This window comes from Scyliorhinus canicula, chromosome 7, assembly GCF_902713615.1.
Source record: "Scyliorhinus canicula chromosome 7, sScyCan1.1, whole genome shotgun sequence".
Lineage (NCBI taxonomy): Eukaryota > Metazoa > Chordata > Chondrichthyes > Carcharhiniformes > Scyliorhinidae > Scyliorhinus > Scyliorhinus canicula.
Genome location: NC_052152.1, coordinates 165,953,007 through 165,974,752, shown reverse-complemented (window position 1 = coordinate 165,974,752; position 21,746 = coordinate 165,953,007). Strand labels below are relative to the sequence as shown.

The 21,746-nt window shown below is 42.5% G+C and overlaps 1 protein-coding gene across 5 annotated transcripts in view; it reads right to left on the bottom strand.

Moving 5' to 3' along the window:
- Positions 1 to 12,844: 12,844 nt before the first annotated feature.
- rtel1 (regulator of telomere elongation helicase 1) overlaps positions 12,845 to 21,746 on the bottom strand; it is a 190,574-nt gene continuing 181,672 nt past the window's right edge. For all 5 annotated transcript variants that reach the window (XM_038803195.1, XM_038803196.1, XM_038803197.1 and 2 more), the window contains one exon: positions 12,845 to 13,352. In XM_038803195.1, coding sequence (XP_038659123.1) covers positions 13,218 to 13,352 — 135 coding nt within the window. In that variant the 3' untranslated portion in view covers positions 12,845 to 13,217. The remainder of the gene's footprint in view (positions 13,353 to 21,746) is intronic.

Genomic DNA, 21,746 nt, shown 5'->3' with positions numbered 1-21,746 from the left:
AGAGAGAGATGGGGGAGAGACAGAGATGGGGAGAGACAGAAATAGGGGAAAGGGACAGAGACAGGAAGGGGAGGGACAGAGATGGGGGAGAGGGACACCATCTGTAATCAAAGCATAAGGCATTCTTCTGTCTCCTCTGACAAGATATCCCATGTCCTGTTGAGCCAGGGCCAAACACAGTGTTTATACTCCAGTTGTCCTTTAAACATAAACAATGTTCCATTAGCTAGCTAGCTGTCAACAAGTAAATTGTTTGCAAGTCTATTAGCAGAACCCTTCACGTGCAACATCAATAATTAGCTCACTTTTACAACCGCTAAATCACAACTTAACAGACATATTGGGCTAGATTCTCCGCCCCGCCACATTTGTGCTCGACCCGCTGGCAGGATTCTCCGTTACGCCGGCCGGTGGGAGACCCCCGGAAGCCGGAAAAACGGAGCACCCAGCCGGCGGACAATCCCTCCCATTGTTTGTATTCATCTTAACCCGACGTTTTGCAACATTACTGCAAAAAAAATATGAAACGACCATATCCTGCATTCACACAAGTGGTTTTCTACAATAAACCTCAACATTAATTCAACATGAGTGAAATAAATACTAGCACAGGACTAATGCTGAGGAGCATTTGTGCATACAAAGAATGATCAATATGTGTGGTAGTTTTGGGGCAGAATAGCAGAAGCAGAAACTTTAGAATTCTTCAAATAAGCAGTTAGGTGCTCTGATGGGTAATCATAAGTTGCTCTGGAAGGCAGGTATAAAATACGCAAACATTCTTTGTCATTTATATTGCTGGTATGTCAAGTTGGGTGTGTCAGCTATTTTTAGAAAACATGACGCAATTCATTGTTCTGATATAAATACCCAAAATATGTATCTGCGTTGGACTGACAATTATCACATCTGATGCATTTACTAGCTTTGCATAGGTTACTATTTTTAGGGTGAGGAAAACACAAAAGAATATTTATAAATATGCTGGTTATGTAATTCTCAATGTAGCAACATATAATGTCTCAAAGCTCAGAAGTAAAAGAATACCCACAATGTCAGCTTAAATGGGTGAAATGGATATTTAAAGAGGCATCAGCAAAAAGTTAGCAAAAATCATTAAGAATAATTTGGCAGGGGTAATAAGAGGCAAAAGCATACTGAAAATACAGTGCCGAATCTTCTGAGGAGGTGGGGTAACCACCGTCGGATTGTCACTCTCCTCATATTTTTTTTTACCTTACACCACAGCTCCGAATGTCTTGTCCAGACTTCCATTCCTGTTCTGGGAGTCCTTCTTCGTATTAGACCATAAGACCATAAAGACATAGGAGCAGAATTAGGCCACTCAGCCCATCGCGTCTGCTCCGCCATTCAATCATGGCTGATATTTTCTCATCCCCATTCACCTGCCTTGTCCTCATAACCCCTGATCCCCTTTTTAATCAAGAGCCTATCTATCGCTGTCTTAAAGACACTCAGTGAATTGGCCGCCACAGCCTTCTGCGGCAAAGAGTTCCACAGATTCACCACCCTCTGGCTGAAGAAATTCCTCCTCATCTCTGTTTTAAAGGATCGTCCCTTTAATCTGAGATGGTGTCCTCTGCTACAAGTTGAAACATCCTCTCGATCCAGGCCTCGCAGTATCTTGTACGTTTCAATAAGATTCCCTCTCATTGCAGGATTGTCAGGCGAAGCCAAGTCACGTCCCCTTTTTACAGCACTAGCTGCCATATTCCGACAAGTTTAAAAGTTCCCAAAGCCACTTTGAGAAGCTCCAAAGAGAAGACAAGTGTGCCAGGTAAGTGGGTGAGGTGGGGTTGGCTGGGGTCAGGGGGTTAGTCAGGGGCACATGGGGAGTGTCCATGGGCTGGGGGAAATGGGGGAGAGGGTGGTTGGGACTAAAGGGGTTCACTGGTATAGCTGCACAGGAGTTGTAATTAGTTTTAGTCCTTTTAACGTTCCTGGGTAACTATTCTGGTAAGTCATTTGGAACCGTCCAAAGTCTTTTTAAACCAATGTTTCATTGGGTTCCAGATGCAGCAGAATTGTTTCATCAGAGGTGCCAACCACCCGAATAATCTAGTCAGTGTGTCAGGGGTTCCAAGGGGTCTCCTAACACACCTTGCCCTCTGGACATTGGAAGTTTTGGGCCATGTAGTTTAAGACTGGAAAGTTAAGGTACAATGGGTTCCTCGACACTTTTTTTCGCCTCTGCTATTCTGTTTTTAAAATCAATTTCTAACAACAATTCCACTTAGGATTTGAAGCTTGACCTCTTCCAGCCCCATGATAATGTCTAAAACTTCTTGATGTTAGCAACATACTGTGGTTAAATTTCAATATTAGGGGCAGCACAGTGGTGCAGTGGTTAGCACTGCTGCCTCACGGCGCCAAAGTCCCAGGTTCGATCCCGGCTCTGGGTCACTGTCCGTGTGGGGTTTGCACATTCTCCCCGTGTTTGTGTGGGTTTCACCCCCACAATCCAAAGATGTGCAGGCTAGGTGGATTGAACACGCTAAATTGCCCCTTAATTGGAAAAAAATGAATTGGGTACTCTAAATTTATTTTTTTAAAATGTCAATGTTAGTGACAAGCTAACTGGTATCTAGATCAGAATGATGCTGCATTGACAGTACAACTCCATGCTTCTGGGCTGTTCTCACTAAAGTGGGTTCTGGTATCTAAAATAGGTTACCTCAATCATACACGAATAACTGACATGCTGGTAGATGAAAATTCAAAGAACACAGAAACAATGGTTCTAATTCAAAAAGTGATATATTTTCATGGATTTAAGATTTTGCTCACAAGTTGCAATTTTTGTAATGAAACCCCTTTGCTTCCAAACAGAATCAGAACTTATTTACGCAGTAGTTGGGTTCAGTTCAGGTGCTCCTGACTCATGTTCAAGGGATTAGATTAACAGTTTGCCCATTCTATATTGTGGACTTGTTTATTTTGCTGTCAGACTGCATTCATCTGTCCTGTTGACACCACATGGTCTGGGCGGCACGGTAGTACAGTGGTTAGTGTACAGATGCTTCACAGCTCCAGGTTCCCAGGTTCGATTGCCGGCTTGGGTCACTGTCTGTGCGGAGTCTGTACATCCTCCCCGTGTCTGTGTGGGTTTCCTCCGGGTGCTCCGGTTTCCTCCCACAGTCCAAAGATGTGCAGGTTAGGTGGATTGGCCATGCTAAATTGCCCTTAGTGTCCAAAAAAAGGTTAGATGGGGTTATGGGGATAGGGTGGAGGTGTGGGTTTAGGTAGGTAGTGTGATCGTTCCATTCGGTGGTGCAGACCCGATGGGCTGAATGGCCTCCTGCACTGTAAATTCACACATCCACATTTAGCTTTCCACTCAGCCTGTACTCTGACATGCTATGTGCATTTGACTGTGAGTGAGTAAGAGAGACTGCAAGAGTGTGTATGAAAGCAACTATATCTGAAAGTGAATGAGTGTGGGTGTGTATGTGTATTTGCCTGCGAGAGAGCAGGTATGAGTGTTTGTGCGTGCGCACTGAGTATAAGAGCAGACAAAGGTAATTTCTCATTCCAATTCTCTTCCTAAGCCAGTGGTGCACTAAGGCAGACTTTTGTTTGTTTCCATAGCTAGTAATTCCCAGAACAGGTCATTACTCTGTCACCAAGGGCTTATAACTTGAGGAGTCTCTCCACATCAAGTGTGGCTGACCACGAGTCTATCGTGCTCTTAACACCAGCCTATAGTGTGTTTAGAACAATTTTCAGGTTGACACACTCAACCTGTTTGACTGCATTAGAAATTCACTTTCCTTAGCCCATCAAGTCCTGGGGTGGGACTTGAACCTGGCGCTTCTGGCTCAGAGGCAAGGATGCTACCCACTGTGCCACGAGACCTACACAATGTGATAGGATCAGTAACATTTGCGATCTTTACCCGTCCTTTCACAAATATACTTTCTTTCCATCACAGCACCCAAGGAGGCAATAGTGTAGTGGTATTGTCATTGGGTGGCACGGTAGCACAGTGGTTAGCACTGCTTCTTCAGAGCATCAGTATCCCAGGTTCGATTCCTGGCTTCGGTCACTGTCTGGGTGGAGTCTGCATGTTCTCCCCGTGTCTGCGTGGGTTACCTCAAGGTGCTCTGGTTTCCTCCTGCAAGTCGTGCTTGTTAGGTGAATTGGACATTCTGATTCTCCCTCAGTGTACCAAACCAGAGAATGGCGGCTAGGGGATTTTCACAGTAACTTCACTGCAGTGTTAATGTAACCCTACTTGTGACAATAATAAAATCAGTAAGGGAATTGATGGCAATGGGGATAAGGCACAGAAAGTGGTTTTGAAGGATTATATCAGATCAGCCATGATCTCATTGAATGGTGGAGCACACTCGATGGACCGAATGGCACTTATGTCTTATGGACTAGTTATCCAGAGACCGAGGGGAGTGTTCTGGGGACCTTTGTTCGAATCTGTCAAGAACCAACCTGAAGGTATCTGTGAGAGTATCACAACTTGGAACACTAGTTTGTTGGGGTATAGTTTTTTCTCACAGAATGATGTGAGGAGTCAATTGAAGCCCCAATGAGAATAAGCAGCCCAATTGTTGTATAACAATTATTAATGATTACTTATTAAATTAAAGGCAAATATAGCCGAACAGGACTAACATATGCTAGGACAATTTAGTATGAGTCACTAAACAACAGAGATAACGTAGAATGTACCCCTGATTCCAAACAATATCGACAATCCCTGAACTCCTTCAGACTTCCCCTTTCCCAAACAACATCCACATTTAAGTAAATCTATAAATTAATTTCAGCTTATAATTACCATACGATAGTGTGGATTGTCAAGACTAGAAAACATCCAGCAAAGGTATTTAAGCTACCTTGACAAAGGTTTCTGCATGACTTTCGCTTTAAGACTTAGATGTTTGTCTCAGCTCCTGGCTGTTAAGATTTCAAACTCATCTCTCTGGCTGTTATGTGCAAAATTGCCTCTCTGCTTTCTGGGGGTGCTGGTAACTATATTTGTCTAGACACCTGCATCTTGTTACCTTTAAAATCCCATCCCATCATGTCTTGTCACATGTGTTTTGATGTTGTTATTAAGCAGATTTCTACCTGTTGCTGGGCAGATCGCTTCCCATCATGCCTTGTTACATTTGAGTTACTGCTGTTACGAGACAGGTTTCTGCTTGTTGCTGGGAAGGCCCATGACAAATCCCACCACAGATGGTGAAATTTGAATTGTAAACAAAAATTGTACTTAAAAGTGTAATTAAACCATTGTCAATAGTTGCAAAAGCCCATCTGGTTCACTCGTGCCCTTTAGGGGGAAAATATTGCTGTCCTTACTTGGTCTGGCCTACATGTGACTCCAGACCCAGAACAGTGTGGATGACTCTTTTAAAAAAAAAATTAGAGTACCCAATTCATTTTTTTAGCAGGACCAATTCACCTACCCACGCAAACACTGGGAGAATGTGCAAACTCCACACGGACAGTGACCCAGAGCCGGGATCTAACCTGGGACCTCGGCACAGTGAGGCTGCAATGCTAATCACTGCGCTACCGTGCTGCCCTCTGTGGATGACCCAGCAAGCCACAAAATTCAAGGGCAATTAGAGATGGGCAATTAATGCTAGCTTAGCCAGTGATGTCCACATCCTATGAATGAATTTTTTAAAAATGAAAATGTCTTCCACACCGAAATCCACCCTATCTTTTCTCACATCTATGTTTAGGAATCCACTGAGAAATGGAGATTCCGCAATCAATGGCAGCATAGCATACCATCTAAAAGATGCATTACAGGAACTCATCAAGTCTCATTAGGCAGCATCTCCCAAAGCCATGACGCTACCATCCAGAAGGACACGGGTAGGGATACAGGGGAACATCGCCACCTGGAGGTTCACAGCCGTGACTTGGAAATATATCAGCATTCCTTCACCGGCACTGGGTCAAAGTCCTGGAACTCCCTCACTAACAGCACTGTGGGGGTACCTACACCTCAGATTGCAGCAGTTCAAGAAGACAGCTCACCACCACCTTCTCAAGGGCTTTTAGGGATGGGCAATAATTGCTGGCCGAGCCAGTGACACCCACATTCCGTAAAAACGTTAGGGCTTCCTTAGGGCTTGCCCACCCTTCTTGCTGGGAGAGGGGCACATTTAAAAATTTTTTTTTAGAGTACCCAATTAATTTTTTCCAATTAAGGGGTAATTTAGCGTGGCCAATCCACCTACCCTGCACATCTTTTTGGGTTGTGGGGGCGTAACACACGCAAGCACGGGGAGAATGTGCAAACTCCACATGGATAGTGACCCAGAGCCGGGATCGAACCTGGGATCTCTGCGCCGTGAGGCAGCAGGGTTAACCAACTGTGTCATCGTGCTAGGAGGGGCACATTTGCATATGTTGTAACTCAAGCAGCTGATGAGCAAACTTTGGAATAAGGTTTGGCCCAACAATAAACTGAATTTTAAGAAAAATGTTGAAGTTTTAAGGAAAGAAACAATTGCTGAGAAAGAGTGTAGCAATGTCTAGCAATACAGTAAGTTGGAAAAAAAAGTAATAAAAATCCACAGGGTGTGAGAGGGTCAGTGTGCGCAGACGGGTGAGTGCAAGTGTGTATGCGCTGGTGATAGTGAGAAAAGTGAATGTGAAAACTAAGATTGGGCATAAGGCAGACTCACACAAACCCTCACGCACAGTGTCTCGCACTCACCTCCACACTTACTTTCCATAGTCAGAGGCAACCTCACCCTCTCAGGATTAAAGGTGATAGTTCCTTCCCGAGAGGAAGAAAATTGAGACTGCCAGAGGTCTGGGCATCCCTCAACTCCTGAGCACCCAACAGCAACCCCACTCCCACCTCCAATGCACTCACCATCAGGGCCGGTGCTAGGAATTGCGGGCCCAATTAGAAAAGTGATGGCGGGGCCCCTACTCTACAAAAGTAAAAATTTATGTATGTTTATATTTCGTGTAGTATGCTCGTCTTTAACCAAAAAAAAACATTAAATGCTTGATATACTAAAATTTTGAAACTTACTTACCCGGGCGGAAGGATTTGGCGGCGCAGGGCTGAAGGATTTGTCGACGGTAATGCGGTGCGTTCCCCAAAAGTAAAAACTACCCTATAGTTCCTCTTAGAATACAGAAAAGGCTTCAAACGGTAACTCTGTCGCCGCTGGCGCGGGGCCCCCTTAAGGTGCGGGGCCCAATTTGATGAAATTGGTCAAATAGGCTTAAAACCGGCCCTGCTCACCATACAACACCCATCCGCCCTCCAGCAGGCAAGTGACCCTGCCTCGCCACCCCCCCCCCCCCCACCAGACTCTCTTTTATACACACACACACACACATACCAGTAGCCAAAACCTCTCCCATTCAGCAGCTGCCAACCTATTTTGCCCCAGCACCTTAAACAGTCGATTTAAATCCAATCCTGATACTCACCCCCTTAACCCTGACCCGCCAGTGAATGTAAATTTGAGGCCACCAGCAGTTGGGTCCATTTTCCAGGTCAAGGTTGGGGGCCGGTTCCTTAAGTCTAGGCTGAGGAAACACCTCCTCCCGCCCCTCCCCGCTAGCAAATCTGCCCATCCTCCCTGGCTCCCACTACCTCTGATCCACCTGCCCCCATTGAACAGCAAGGTGGCATAGCGGTTAGCACTGCGGCCTCACAGGTCAATTGCCCCATGTTCAATTCAGGCCTTGGGTTCCTGTGTGGAGTTTGCACTATCTCCCCGTGGCTGCTCCAGGTGCTCTGGTTTCCTCCCACAGTTCAAAGATGTGCAGGCTTGATGGATTGGCCATGCTAAGTTGCCCCTTAGTGTCCAAGGATGGGCAGGTTAGGAACAGTTACGGGGATAGGGCCGGAGAACAGGCCTAGATAGGATGCTCTTTCAGAGTGTTGGTGCAGATTCGATGGGCCAAATGGCCTCCTTCTGCACTGTAGGACCTCTATGGTTCTTTGTATAGTTGTTTCTGCATGGTCCCAGCCAGAAACAAGTTTCAAAACTTACTCAGCAACTGATGTCATTCTGTTTGTCCAATCACAGGCTGATTTTACTCTACATTGGCCACTGATAGGCTCACAATGCCTGTCAGCAGCCAATGCGTGGAGAATCCAGCCTGTGATTGGCTGAGCAGGCACTGAGCAAATTTTTTAATTCTTTCTGGGATCTTTTGATGTACACACTTGGTGGACCTGGCAAGTGACTAAAAATACAAGCCTGTTCTGGAGACTTCATTTAATCCGATAGTGGGCTACTGATTTGACATTTTGAGCCACCATTATTTTGGTCATATAGCATACACTTCCTTACCTCAGAGGATGCTTGGGTTTTATCAGACCTAAAAAATAACTCCATTCAGGATGGTATTTAGTTTGCAGCAAGATATATTTATTCAGACCTGGGACTAAATTTTGCTGGGATTAAGTGGGCGCCGCCAGCCAGCAATACCACCAAAGAAACATTCCTGGAGGCAGTCTCCAAATTAGGGGGCTAGCAGCTCTGGAGGTTCGAAATTACCACAGCTTGGAGAACGTGAGGAGAGAGGTGTCCTCTTGAGCCTAAAAAATGAGGGAAAGGGTTTGGAGGGGATACCTGGCAGCCTCTACACACAGTGAGGCCCACTCCACCACCAGCAAAATACCGAAGTGTACAAAAAATTGGCCTCTCATTGGGGCCTCAATTCAAATGGCTGCCTGCCTCCATTAAGCAGGCAACTGATCCGCGTGCCAACTTGCTCCTGGGAAACCTTCCCAGCGCAGGAATTATTTAAATATTCTTTCATGGGACGTGTGCGTGCAACCGGTTAGGACAGCATCTATTGCCGATTCCTAACTGCTGTTGAAAAAGTGGTGTTGAGCTGCTTTTCTGGCTTGGAGGTACACCCCCAGTGCTGTTAGGGAGGGAGTTCCAGGATTCTGACCCAGTGACAAGTGAACGAAGGCGACATATTTCTAAGTCAGGATGGCTCGTGGCTTGGAGGGGAACCTGCGGGTGGTGGTATTCCCATGCAGCTGCAGCCCATGTCCAGAAGCCCCATCAGGGCTCCTTACTATTTTCCTGCACCTGGCATGTCATCCCGAGACCAGGAAAATTCAGCTCTTAGCCTCTCTGAAATCAATTTTATGCTCGGCTTCAATTGATCAGTGCAATTGGCACTAGAAGCACAGTAGATGATTTCTGAGAGTTAGTGATTTTGCATGAACTCCCTGTAGGGTTGGAAAAGTATAATCCTGACAACTTTATTCAGAATCTTTGCTAGAGTCACTCGGGAGGATTTAAACTAGTATAGCAGGGAGGTGGGAATCAGAGTGTTAGCTGAGAAGATGGAATAACTGAAGAGGAAGAGAACGAAAATAAGAGATCATCACCCTCAGGCAGAGCAAAAAAGGTGACAAGTGGGAGAAGGGAGGTGGTCAATGCAGGTCAGAGGGTGTTGTACCTTAATGCGCGCAGTATACGGAACAAGGTAAATGAGCTTGTTACGCACATTGAAATTGGCCGGTACTATGTTGTGGGCATCACAGAGACGTGGCTGCAAGGGGATCAGGGCTGGAATCAGAAGTAACGGTACTACAATTAAATAAGGGTAACTACAAAGACATGAGGGAGGGACTGGCCAGAGTTGATCGGAAAAGGAGACTAGCAGGGAAGACAGTGGAACAGCAATGGCAGGAGTTTTTGGGGGTTGTTCGGAAGGCACAGCAGAAATTCATCCCAAGGAGGAGGAAACATGCTAAGGGGACGACAAGGTATCCACGGCTGACGAAGGAAGTCAAGGACAACATAAAAGCAAAAGAAAAAGCATAGAAAGTGGTGAGGATTAGTGGGAAGCCAGAGAATACGGAAGCCTATAAAAGCGAGCAGAGGACAACAAAAAAGTAATAAGGGAGGAGAGGATGAAATATGAGTGCAAGCTAGCTAGTAATATAAGAGGAGATAGGAAGAATTTTTATCAATATAGAAAAGGTAAGAAAGGCAAAAATATACATTGGACCACTGGAAAACATGGCTGGAGAAGTAATAATAGGAAACAAAGAAATGGCAGACAAACTGAATAGTTACTTTGCATCAGTCCTCAAGGTGGAAGACACCAGTGGGATGCCAGAGCTCCAGGAGAATCAGGGGACACAGGTGAGTGCAGTGGCCATCACGAAGGAGAAGGTTCGGGGAAAACGGAAAAGGTCTGAAGGTGGATAAATCACCTGGGTCGGATGGACTACACCCCAGGGTTCTAAGAGATAGCTGAGGAGATTGTGGAGGCATTGGTGGTGATCTTTCAGGAATCACTGGAGGCAGGGAGAGTCGCTGATGATTGGAAAGTGGCTAATATAACACCGCTGTTTAAGATGGGAGGGAGGCAGAAGACGGGAAATTATAGGCCGGTCAGCCTGACTTCGGTCATTGATAAGATTTTAGAGTCCGTTATTAAAGATGAGATCGCGGAGTACTTGGAAGTGCATGGTAAAATAGGACTGATTAGCATGACTTCGTCAAAGGGAGGTCATGTCTGACAAATCTTTTAGAGTTCTTTGAAGAGGTAACAAGGAAGTTAGACAAAGTACCAGTAGATATGATTTATTTAGATTTCCAGAAGGCCTTTGACAAGGTGTCGCATAGTAGACTGTTAAATAGGTTGAGCCCATGGAAAGTTAAGGATACGATCCTAGCATGGATAGAGGATTGAAAATGAAATGAAAATGAAAATCGCTTATTGTCACGAGTAGGCTTCAATGAAGTTACTGTGAAAAGCCCCTAGTCGCCACATTCCGGCGCCTGTCCGAGGAGGCTGGTATGGGAATTGGCTGACTAACAGAAGGCAGAGTGGGGATAAAGAGGTCTTTTTCAGGATGGCAGCCGGTGACTAGTGGTGTGCCTCAGGGGTCGGTGCTGGGACCACAATTTTTCACAATATACATTAACGATCTGGAAGAAGGAACCGAAGGCACTGTTGCTAAGTTTGCAGATGATACAAAGTTATGTAGAGGGGTAGTATTGAGGAATCAGGGGGCTGCAGAAGAACTTGGACAAGCTAGGAGAGTGGGCAAAGAAGTGGCAGATGGAACACATTGTGGAAAAGTGTGAGGTTATGCACTTTGGAAAGAGAAATGGAGGCATAGACTATTTTCTAAATGGGGAAAAGCTTAGGAAATCAGAAGTACAAAGGGATTTGGGAGTCCTTGTTCAAGATTCTCTTAAGGTTACCGTGCAGGTTCAGTCAGCAGTTAGGAAGGCAAATACAATGTTAGCATTCATGTCAAGAGCATGGATGCACTTCTGAAGCTGTGTAAGGCTCTGGCCAGACCCCATTTGGAGTATTGTGAACAGTTTTGGGCCCTGTAACCAAGGAAGGATGTGCTGGCCTTGGAAAGGGTCCAGAGAAGGTTCACAAGAAAGATCACTGGAATGAAGGGCTTGTCATATGAGGAATGGTTGAGGACTCTGGGTCTGTATTCGTTGGGCATTTGGGAGGATGAGGGGAGATCTTATTGAAACTTACAGGATACTGCGAGGCCTGGATAAAGTGGACGTGGAAAAGATGTTTCCACTTGTAGGAAAAACTAGAACTAGAGGACACAATCTCAGACAAAAGGGACACTCCTTTAAAACAGAGTTGAGGAAGAGTTTCTTCAGCAAGAGGGTGGTGAATCTGTGGAACTCTGTCGCAAGTTTAAGACAAAGATAAATATGTTCTTGATTAATCAGGAGTTATGGGGAAAAGGCAGGAGAATGGGGATGAGAAAGATATCAGGCACAATTGAATGGCGGAGCAGACTCGATGGGCCGAGTGGCCTAATTCTGCTCCTATGTCTTATGGTCTTAACCATTCTTTCAACTGCACCTGAAGTGTTATTTAATTTGGAATAACACAAGCTGCCACTTGATGCAGTTTTGAGTAAAAGATGCTCGACTTTGAAGTGAGTTCAATGTGTTTTATTGAACTATTAGCACAGTTCTCAATGAGTTCGACTCTCCGTTAATCTAAATGCAGTAACTCAGTCTAACTGAACCAGCCTTGCTCTAAGCCACGTGCTGGGGTGTGATGCTGAGGATACACCCTGTCTCACTCTGTAGATGTTGGTCTGTGGAAAGAGGTGGGGTGTGAGTGCCTCATCCCTTTTATAGTGAGATACCACCCGAGTATCCTGACTGCTCATTGGTCGTGTCCTGTTCTGTGTTTGCGTATCATGACAATGCCCATTTCTTAATTTTTGTCAGAGTGCTATCGATCAATGCAACATTCAGTTCTTGTGTGATTGTCACGTTTATGCTATACATGTCCTTGCATTTCCAAGGAAATTTAAACCCACTTCTGCAGTGATAGAATGATTGTGTTGTAATTCATAGACTGACCACTGGGAGTCTCATTAGTATTTAATTTAATTTTTAATGATCTTTATTGTCACTAGTAGGCTTACATTAACACTGCAATGAAGTTACTGTGAAAAGCCCCTAGTCGCCACATTCCGGCACGTGTTTGGGTACAGAGGGAGAATTCAGAATTGCCAAATTACCTAACAGCACGTCTTTTGGGACTTGTGGGACGAAACCGGAGCACCCGGAGGAAACCCACTCAGACAGGAAGAGCCTGCAGACTCCACACAGATAGTGATCCAAGCTGGGAATCGCACCTGACCCTGGAGTTATGAAGCAACAATGCTACCCACTGTGCTACCATGCTCATTAGTATACAAGTGAATGTTAGAATCAGGTGACGTCAGACTGACTAGGGAGCTGGGAAAAATTGCTTATGCATGTTCATCCTGCTATTCATCTGCTGTTTTGTATATATTTGACCTATAGTTAATGTTAATAAATTGTTTATAGCTTTAGCTACAAGTGTTCGTTTAATGCAAATCAAGCCATCAGCCAAGAACATTACAACATCCATCACCATTTGTTTGTACTACACCATTTACCAATGTCTAGAACCAGCTGAACAGGGCCTTACTGAGAGCTTCATCACCTTTGATCCTGAAACTATTTACATAAAGCATACAGTTTGGAAAATATATTTTTATTATGTGCTCTCAATGAAACCAAAATTTACAAAATTCAGAATCTTTCCAAGTATATGATTAATTCAAAAAGATGTTTTGATAGCTGTAAAAACACAATTTCAACTAAGACAGTTAATGCTCACATGAAACTAATTTTCCCCCGAAAAATAGTCACTTCCTTGACATTAGTTATGATGAATATAGGTTAATCAAGGAAGTCCTTTGTGTTGAGTCGGTCCATCACTTCATTTGCACATTGTGAATCATCAGTCCAAAAGAAAGATTGCCTCAAGTATCTTCTGTTGGTTGTCTCTTTGCATTGTGGGCATGTTTTATTTTTCTGGAATGATGATGGGGGAAACAATGTCGCATTTCAATAACTGGTCACATTTTGATAACTCCAGCTCACTCCAGACAGTGTGAAATAACCACAATGTAGCAGAGCAAACAAAAACATATCCCAATGACAAGAACAGCCTTTCTTACAGAAATAGCACCATGGATTTTTCAAATCTTCCTTCTCTCCAGCCTAACTTACCTACCTTATTCCACTACCTTGCTTCTATTTTTAGAAAAAATCTCAGCTTCCAATTACCCGTTTTGAAGGTGGAAGCAAGTTTAATAAACAAGGGTTCATTTTTTAAGTCAAGGCCAAGAACAGCAGATTAATGTGATTTTAATCAAGTTTAGACCATGACATGATTTTGTATTTAAAATCACAGAAGAGACCGTTGAATGAGAGCCCTTAAAATGCAAGTGTCGGGGCAGCACGGTGGCGCAGTGGGCTAGCACTGCGGCCTCACGGCGCCGAGGTCCCAGGTTCGATCCCGGCTCTGGGTCACTGTCCGTGTGGAGTTTGCACATTCTCCCAGTGTTTGCGTGGGTTTCACCCCCACAACCCAAAGATGTGCAGGGTAGGTGGATTGGCCACGCTAAATTGCCCCTTAATTGGAAAAAATGAATTGGGTACACTAAATTTATTTAAAGAAAAAAAAATGCAAGTGTCTCAATGGGTAAACCTTATAGTGGTGAGGAATTGTTATTAGACTTAAAACTCAAATAACATCGCCATTCCTTTCCACCCAAAATAGTAAGATTTCACACTCCCCTTCACCAATCGCTCACCAACTCCAAAGATTAAGTTTAATTGTAGGTTAATTAATAGATTTTTGTTAGGTAAAGGTACAATGTTTATATATTTTCTAGATCTATGAATGACAAATTGCAATAGAGGAGTTTTAGTTTCTCCATATACAGTATGATGGGAACATTTTAATATTTTTATCTCAATAGTCTCAGGGAACTATTATGATTTAAATTTGAACTAATTGATCTGATCCAGAATTGTGTCATGATATTTGAAACACTGTACAGAACTCTCTGATTGGAACAATGGATTTTTAGCTCATGCAATGCATCCCAAATTAGTTGTCAATAAATACCTTGTATCAATATAACAGGCCAATTATTCAGAACAACTACATGCCAGGCTTTCGTGAGTGAGGACAAACATGGACAAGCTACCACTGCAGTTAGTTAGCTGTGGGCACTTTTGGAGAATTGCATGACATACAAATCAGAGTTGCGCCTCAGCATTCTACCGGGACAACTGTATCAGAAATACAGTGTTAAAAATTACCTTGAACAGGAAGTTTCTCACACGTAATCTATTGACAACAGGAGGAGGAATCCCCCTAAACATTTTGGGGAAACAATGAAACTCTTTATCTTAACTGAGGAAACTTCAAACAACATTCAAAGATTGCATGAATCAATAGGATCTTATCTCAATTTCTGATTCCTGCAGAATCATAAAAAATTGCAACGTAGGAAACCACTTTGCATATTGGATCCATGATGGCTCTTTGACAGAGCAGCCCACTATCCTACTCCCTTGTTCTTTCTCCAGAGTCTTGTATCTACCAATTTGAATTTTGTATCCATCTTTCCCTTAAAAGCAAACGATCGCCTGTGCCTCAACCTCTGTGAATCAGCCTTTGATGAACAATTTCCTCAGTTGACAATCCTCCACATAAAATTATTGTATATGTTTGGGAGGATGTCAAATTGATGATGTTTGGTCAGCATCAACATCATCCGAACTGGAGAAATAGTCTCATTCTATTCAGGCCATCAAAACCCTTCACAAATTTTAAAAATGTGTGTTAAATCTCCTCTCGAACATTTCTCTTCTGCTGGAGATAGTCTCCTTAATTCCTGACATCATTGTGGTGAATCTAATTATACATACAATATGCCTTGAATCTCTCGAGTACCTGATTATTGCTTTATATAATTTTCCTCACTTTTTTCACTCTTGCACTTCATCATTATGTCATGTGAGAGTACCTTTAAGAAATGGGTGTTTATAAATGGGTGTGTATGTAAGTATCTGTGGTGAGAGTACCTTTAAGAAATGGGTGTATATTACAGCAGTGATGTCAGAGAGTGGGTGGAGCTGGGCTGTCTGTCAGCTTTTTACTTTCGTTTTAGGCTGTGTTTTAGTTTCGTTTTCAGTGTTGAAGCTGAAGTCAGAAAGCAGCTGTACTGCTGTTCCCTCTGCCATGAAAAGACTATCTCTTGATGTTTTGGTGAATTCAGAATTACAAATGTTCTCAGTAGTGAATGTAAACCGAATGTGCTTCTGTTAAAAGGTGTTTCTTTTGTCTTCTGGATGTTGTATGGGAAGTTATTAAAGATTACTTAGTGTTGCATTCTTTGGGGGTTGTATTTGAATTGATGGTTGCTAAGATGTTCACTGTATGTTTTAAAAAGGTTAACTTGAGTTCATAGAATAAACATTGTTTTGCTTTAAAAAATACTTTTCAATATCTGCTGTACCACACCTGTAAAGTGGGCCGTGTAGTCCCCATACCACAATCTATTAAAAGTTGTGGGCCAGGTGAAGTCCATGATACAATTTGGGGTTCTCTAAACCCTGGCCCATAACAAATTGGGGGTTCGAGGGGGATAAAAGTCTATCTATTGGATTGGCTTAGTGAACGTAAAGACAGTGAGGGGTGAGCATATTGTGGTTGCTTTTCAGGTGGGGTATTTTAATTGAGTGGGGAGTGTGTTGTGGACAATGGCTCTTTCAGAGGCTCTGAAGTTTTTGCGGGTGGAGACGGTCACACGCAGTACCTTACGGACAGAGACTAAAAGCAGACTGTTAGATTTGCAAAGACATTGCAGTTAACATTACCTGACAAAATGCGAAAAGATGAGGTAATTATGGTGGTGGCTAAGCATTTAAAGTTGCCTGAGATACAGTTTGACTCAGTGGAAATTGCAAAAATTCAGTTGCAAATTAAACAAATGGAACACGAGAAAGAATTAAAGCAGCTTGAATACGAAAGAGATAGAGAGGAAAAAGAAAGAGAAAGGGAGATACAGATCAGGGGAAAAGATAAAGAGAGAGAGTTTGAACTTCAGAAAATGACCATGAAACATGACAGTCAGTTAAAATTGGCAGCCATAAAGGGAAACGTACAGTTGGTTGATAGTGATGAGGATAGTGAGAAAGTGCATCATAGTCGAATGCTTGGTGGGGATCTATTTAAATATGTCCAAGCATTGCCAAGATTTAACGAGAGGGAGGTAGAAGCCTTTTTCATTTCATTTGAGAAGGTAGCTAAACAAATGAAATGGCCATAGGACATGTGGGTATTACTGATTCAAACAAAGCTGGTAGGTAGGGCTAGTGAAGTGTTTGCATCACTATAAGAGGAGGTATCTGAGTCATATGAGGAGGTGAAAATATCAATCTTCGATGCATATGATCTAGTGCCTGAAGCCTACAGACAAAGGTTTAGAAATTTAAGGAAAGAACCTGGTCAAACATACATGGAATTTGAAAGGATCAAACAGAGTTATTTTGATAGGTGGATAAGGGCTTTGAAAATAGACCAAACGTATGAAGCTCTCAGAGAAATTATGCTTTTGGAAGAGTTTAAAAATTCAATTCCTGACAGAGGGAGAACTCATGTGGAAGAGCAGAGGGTTAAAACTGTGAGATTAGCAGCAGAAATGGCAGATGATTATGAATTCGTTCATAAATCAAAGTTTGGTCTCCGACATCAGTTTCAGCCTATGAGGAATAGAAATTGGGGACATGAGAAATACTCAAGTGGTAAAGGTAAAGGTGATCTGATAGGAGATAATAAGGAGAGTGTACCTCAGATTAAAAAATAAATCCAGGAGGGTGGAAGAGACATGAAAAGTTTCAAATATTTTCACTGTAATAAACTAGGCCATGTAAAGTCACGATGCTGGTGGTTGATGAAAAGCACTGGGAAGGCTGATGTGGTAAAACAGGATAAAACAGTGTGGTTTGTTAAAGTGGTAAAGGAAAGCCCAAGTGAAGCAAAGGAGGGGCAAAAGATTGTACAGCCTGCTCAAGAAGTGATTGATAAGAAGGTGCCAGATCTCTTGAAAGAATTAACTTGCATGGGTAAAGTTTACTCATGTGTATCAGGAGGAGCAGGTAAAGAAATCACAGAGATACGGGAGCTAGTCAATCTTTAATGGTAAGATATGAGGAGTTATGTAGTTTGGGAAGAATGTTGCCAGAAAAGGTGGTAATATGTGGAATTCAGGGTGAGAGGAGTAGTGTTCCAATATATAAGGTAAGGTTGGAAAGTCCAGTGAAGAGTGGTGAAGTGATAGTAGGAGTAATGGAGAAACTATCTTGTCCAGAAATACAGTTTATCTTGGGTAATGATATAGCTGGATCGCAGGCGAGACTGTGCCGACTGTGGTTGATAAGCCAGTGGAAAATCAGACAACTGAAGTGTTGAAGGACGAATATTCTGGGATTTTTCCGGATTTTGTAGTAACAAGGTCGCAAAGTCACAGGTTAAGACAAGAGGAGAAATCAAAGAGTGAAGATGAAGTTGAAGAGCAATTATCATAAACGATTTTTGATCAGATGGTTGAAAAAGAACAAGAACAGGTGGAGGATAAGGCAGATATTTTTAGTTCAGGAAAATTGGCGGAGTTACAACAGAAAGATGTAGAAGTAAACTGGATGTATCAGAAAGCATACACAGAAGAGGAATCTGAGTGTGTACCAGAGTGTTATTACCGTAAAAGAGATGTCTTGATGAGAAAATGGAGACCGTTACATATGTAGGCGGATAAAAAGTGGGCAGGAGTTCATCAAGTAGTATTGCCGGTAGAGTATAGAAAGGAGGTGTTGTGAGTTGCACATGAGGTACCAGTGGGAGGTCATTTGGGAATAAGGAAAACTCAAACTAAAATCCAAAAACATTTTTATTGGCCTGGACTACATAAAGATGTAGTAACATTTTGTCAATCAGGTCACACATATCAAGTGATAGGGAAACCTCAAGCAGTGATAAAACAAGCGCCCTTAATACCCATTCCCGCATTTGAGGAACCTTTTACAAAGGTCCAAATTGATTGCGTCGGACCGCTTCCTAAAACAAAAAAAGTGGGAATCAATATCCTTTGACGATAATGGATGTCTACTAGGTTTCAAGAGGCCATTCCAATACGTAATACTACAGCTAAAAAGATTGTGGAGGAATTACTTAAATTATTTACTAGATATGGACTACCCACAGAAATATAATCAGATCAAGGATCAAATTTTACCTCAAGGTTATTCAAAGAAGTTATGGATAGGTTAGGAATAAAACAATTTAAATCAACTGCGTACCATCCAGAATCACAGGGAGCATTAGAAAGGTGGCATCAGACATTAAAGACAATGCTGAGGGCTTATTGTCAAGATTATCCAGAGGATTGGGATAAAGGAATTCCATTCGTACTGTTTGCAATTAGGGATGCACCTAATGAGTCAACCAAATTCAGTCCTTTTGAACTAATTTTTGATCATGAGGTAAGAGGACCACTTCAATTGATTAAGGAAAAATTGGTGAGTGAGAAATCGAAATTACATTATTGGATTAAGTGTCAAATTTTAGGGAACGATTAAATAGAGCAGGTGAATTGGCGAGACAACATTTAAAAGTTGCACAAAATGTGATAAAACGGGTAGCGGACAAGAAATCCAAAGTTCATAGTTTTGCCAGTGGAGATAGAGTTTTAGTGTTGTTATCAGTGGTCGGTGAACCTTTAAAAGCAAGGTTTTGAGGACCTTATCAGATTGAAAGGAAATTAAGTGAGGTGAATTATGTGGTAAAACACCAGATAGAAGGAAGACTCACCGAGTGTGTCATGTGAATATGCTTAATAGGTACTTTGAAAGGGAAGGAGAGAAAAAAAGAGGAGATTTTAATGATTCTAACTCAAAGTGGCGAACCAAATCCAAATGATTGTGAATTTGACATACCTCAAATTAAATTGGAAAATGAGGATGTTCTTAAAAATTGGGATAAGTTGTTGAGTTTCCTTCCAGAGGAAAAACAAACTGACCTGAAAGAGTTATTGATATCACATGGGCAAGTTTGTGGAGATAAATTGGGAAGTACTAAAATGGCTATACATGATGTCGATATGGGAAATGCTGTTCCAATCAAACAACATCCATATAGACATAACCCTTTAAAATTGGCACAGGTAAGAGATTGAGAGTATGCTTAAAAATGGCATAATTGAAGTGGGTTGCAGCCAATGGAGCTTATCCATAGTGATGGTACCTAAACCAGACGGTACCCAATGGTTTTGTGTGGACTATGGAAAGGTTAATGCAGTTACAAGAATGGACTCTTATCCTATCCGACGTTCGGAGGACTGCACTGAGAAAGTGGGACAATCAGCTTTTATTTCCAAACTGGATTTACTTAAAAGGTTACTGGCAGGTACCTTTATCCGAAAGGGCGAAGGAGATTTCAGCTATTGTGACTCCAGATGGTATATATACCAATTCAAAGTTATGCCATTTGGCATGAAAAACACCCCAGCCACATTTCAACGGTTAACTAACAAAGTTGTTTCAGGATTTCCCAATTGTACGGTATACATCGATGATCTGGTAATTATCAGCCAGACATGGAAAGAACATTTAAAACATCTGATGGAGTTATTCGATCGACTTCAGGAGGCGGGTTTGGTGATAAACGTAGCCAAATGTGAATTTGGAAAGCCCAAGTCACTTTCCTTGAGGAGTTTCCGATACCCTCGAGACAAAGGGAAATAATGCAATTTCTTGGCATGAGTGGATTTGATCGAACATTGGTGAAAACCTTTTATAGCGTGGTTGCTCCACTGATACACTTGCTGAAGAAAATTTTCAGTGGACAGCAGACTTTCAACAGGCATTTGACTACCTGAAAGCTGTGATAACCAATGCTCATGTGTTGGAGAATTACAAGGGACTCTGTGATCAGATTGAACTAAAGTATCTGACTTTAAAGAGAAATGCTGAGGCATAGAGAAATGGGCGGATCGTGCAAGGACCTTCTTGTTCAACGAGACTGTCAATCGAGAAGGATTTCAGTTGGAGCAAGAACAACGAAAAAAAATGACTATTATTATACCTGTTTGCGTATGTTTTTTTTTGAAACAAAAAAGTATATTTACTGTGTGCATTTCTTAAAGGATAGTGAAAAATGAAACCATCTTGAAGTTGATGGTTTATTATTTTTTTCTTGGGTGGAGGTGTCATGTGAGAGTACCTTTAAGAAATAGGTGTTTATAAATGGGTGTGCATATAAGTATCTGTAGTGAGAGTACCTTTAAGAAATGGGTATTTATTACAGCAGTGATGTCAGAGAGTGGGTGGCGATGGGCTGTCTGTCAGCTTTTTACTTTCGTTTTAGGCTGTTTGCTGCAGGGTGTGTTTTAGTTTTGTTTTCAGTGTTGAAGCTGAAGTCAGACAAAGCAGCTGTACTGCTGTTCGCTCTGCCATTAAAAGACTATCTCTTGACCATTTGGTGAATTCAGAATTATAAATGTTCTCAGTAGTGAATGTAAACCTAATGTGCTTCTGTTAAAAGGTGTTTCTTTTGTCTTAGAAGATAGAACAGTACAGCACAGAACAGGCCCTTCGGCCCTCGATGTTGTGCCGAGCAATGATCACCCTACTCAATGACCACACCCCCCCCCCCCCCCCATTAACCTTATTTTTTAGGACACTAAGGGCAATTTAGCATGGCCAATCCACCTAACCCGCACATCTTTGGACTGTGGGAGGAAACCGGAGCACCCGGAGGAAACCCACGCACACGCGGAGAGGACGTGCAGACTCTGCACAGACAGTGATCCAGCCGGGAACTGAACCTGGGACCCTGGAGCTGTGAAGCATTTATGCTAACCACCATGCTACCGTGCTGCCCATTAAGGATTACTTAGTGTTGTATTCTTTGTGGGTTGTACTTGAATTGATGGTTGCTAAGATGTTCACTGTATGTTTTAAAAAGGTTAACTTGTGTTCATAGAATAAACATGGTTTTGCTTTAAAAAATACATTTCGATTTCTGTACCATGTCTGTAGAGTGGGCCGGGTGCTCCCCATACCACAGTCTATTAAAAGTTGTGGGTGAGGTGAACTCCATGATACACTTTGGGGTTCACTAAACCCTGGCCCATAACAATTAATTCCTGCCATCATTGTGGTGAATCTAATTATACATACAATATGCCTTTAATCCCTTGAGTACCTGATTATTGCTTTATATAATTTTCATCACTTTTTTTCCACTCTTACACTTTATCCAGAATGCTGCTGTTTTTTTAATAAAAAGAATCTACGCAAATTTGCACTCTCTGGAAATTACGTAGAGTAAGGCATGCTTAACGTTGGTCTGTT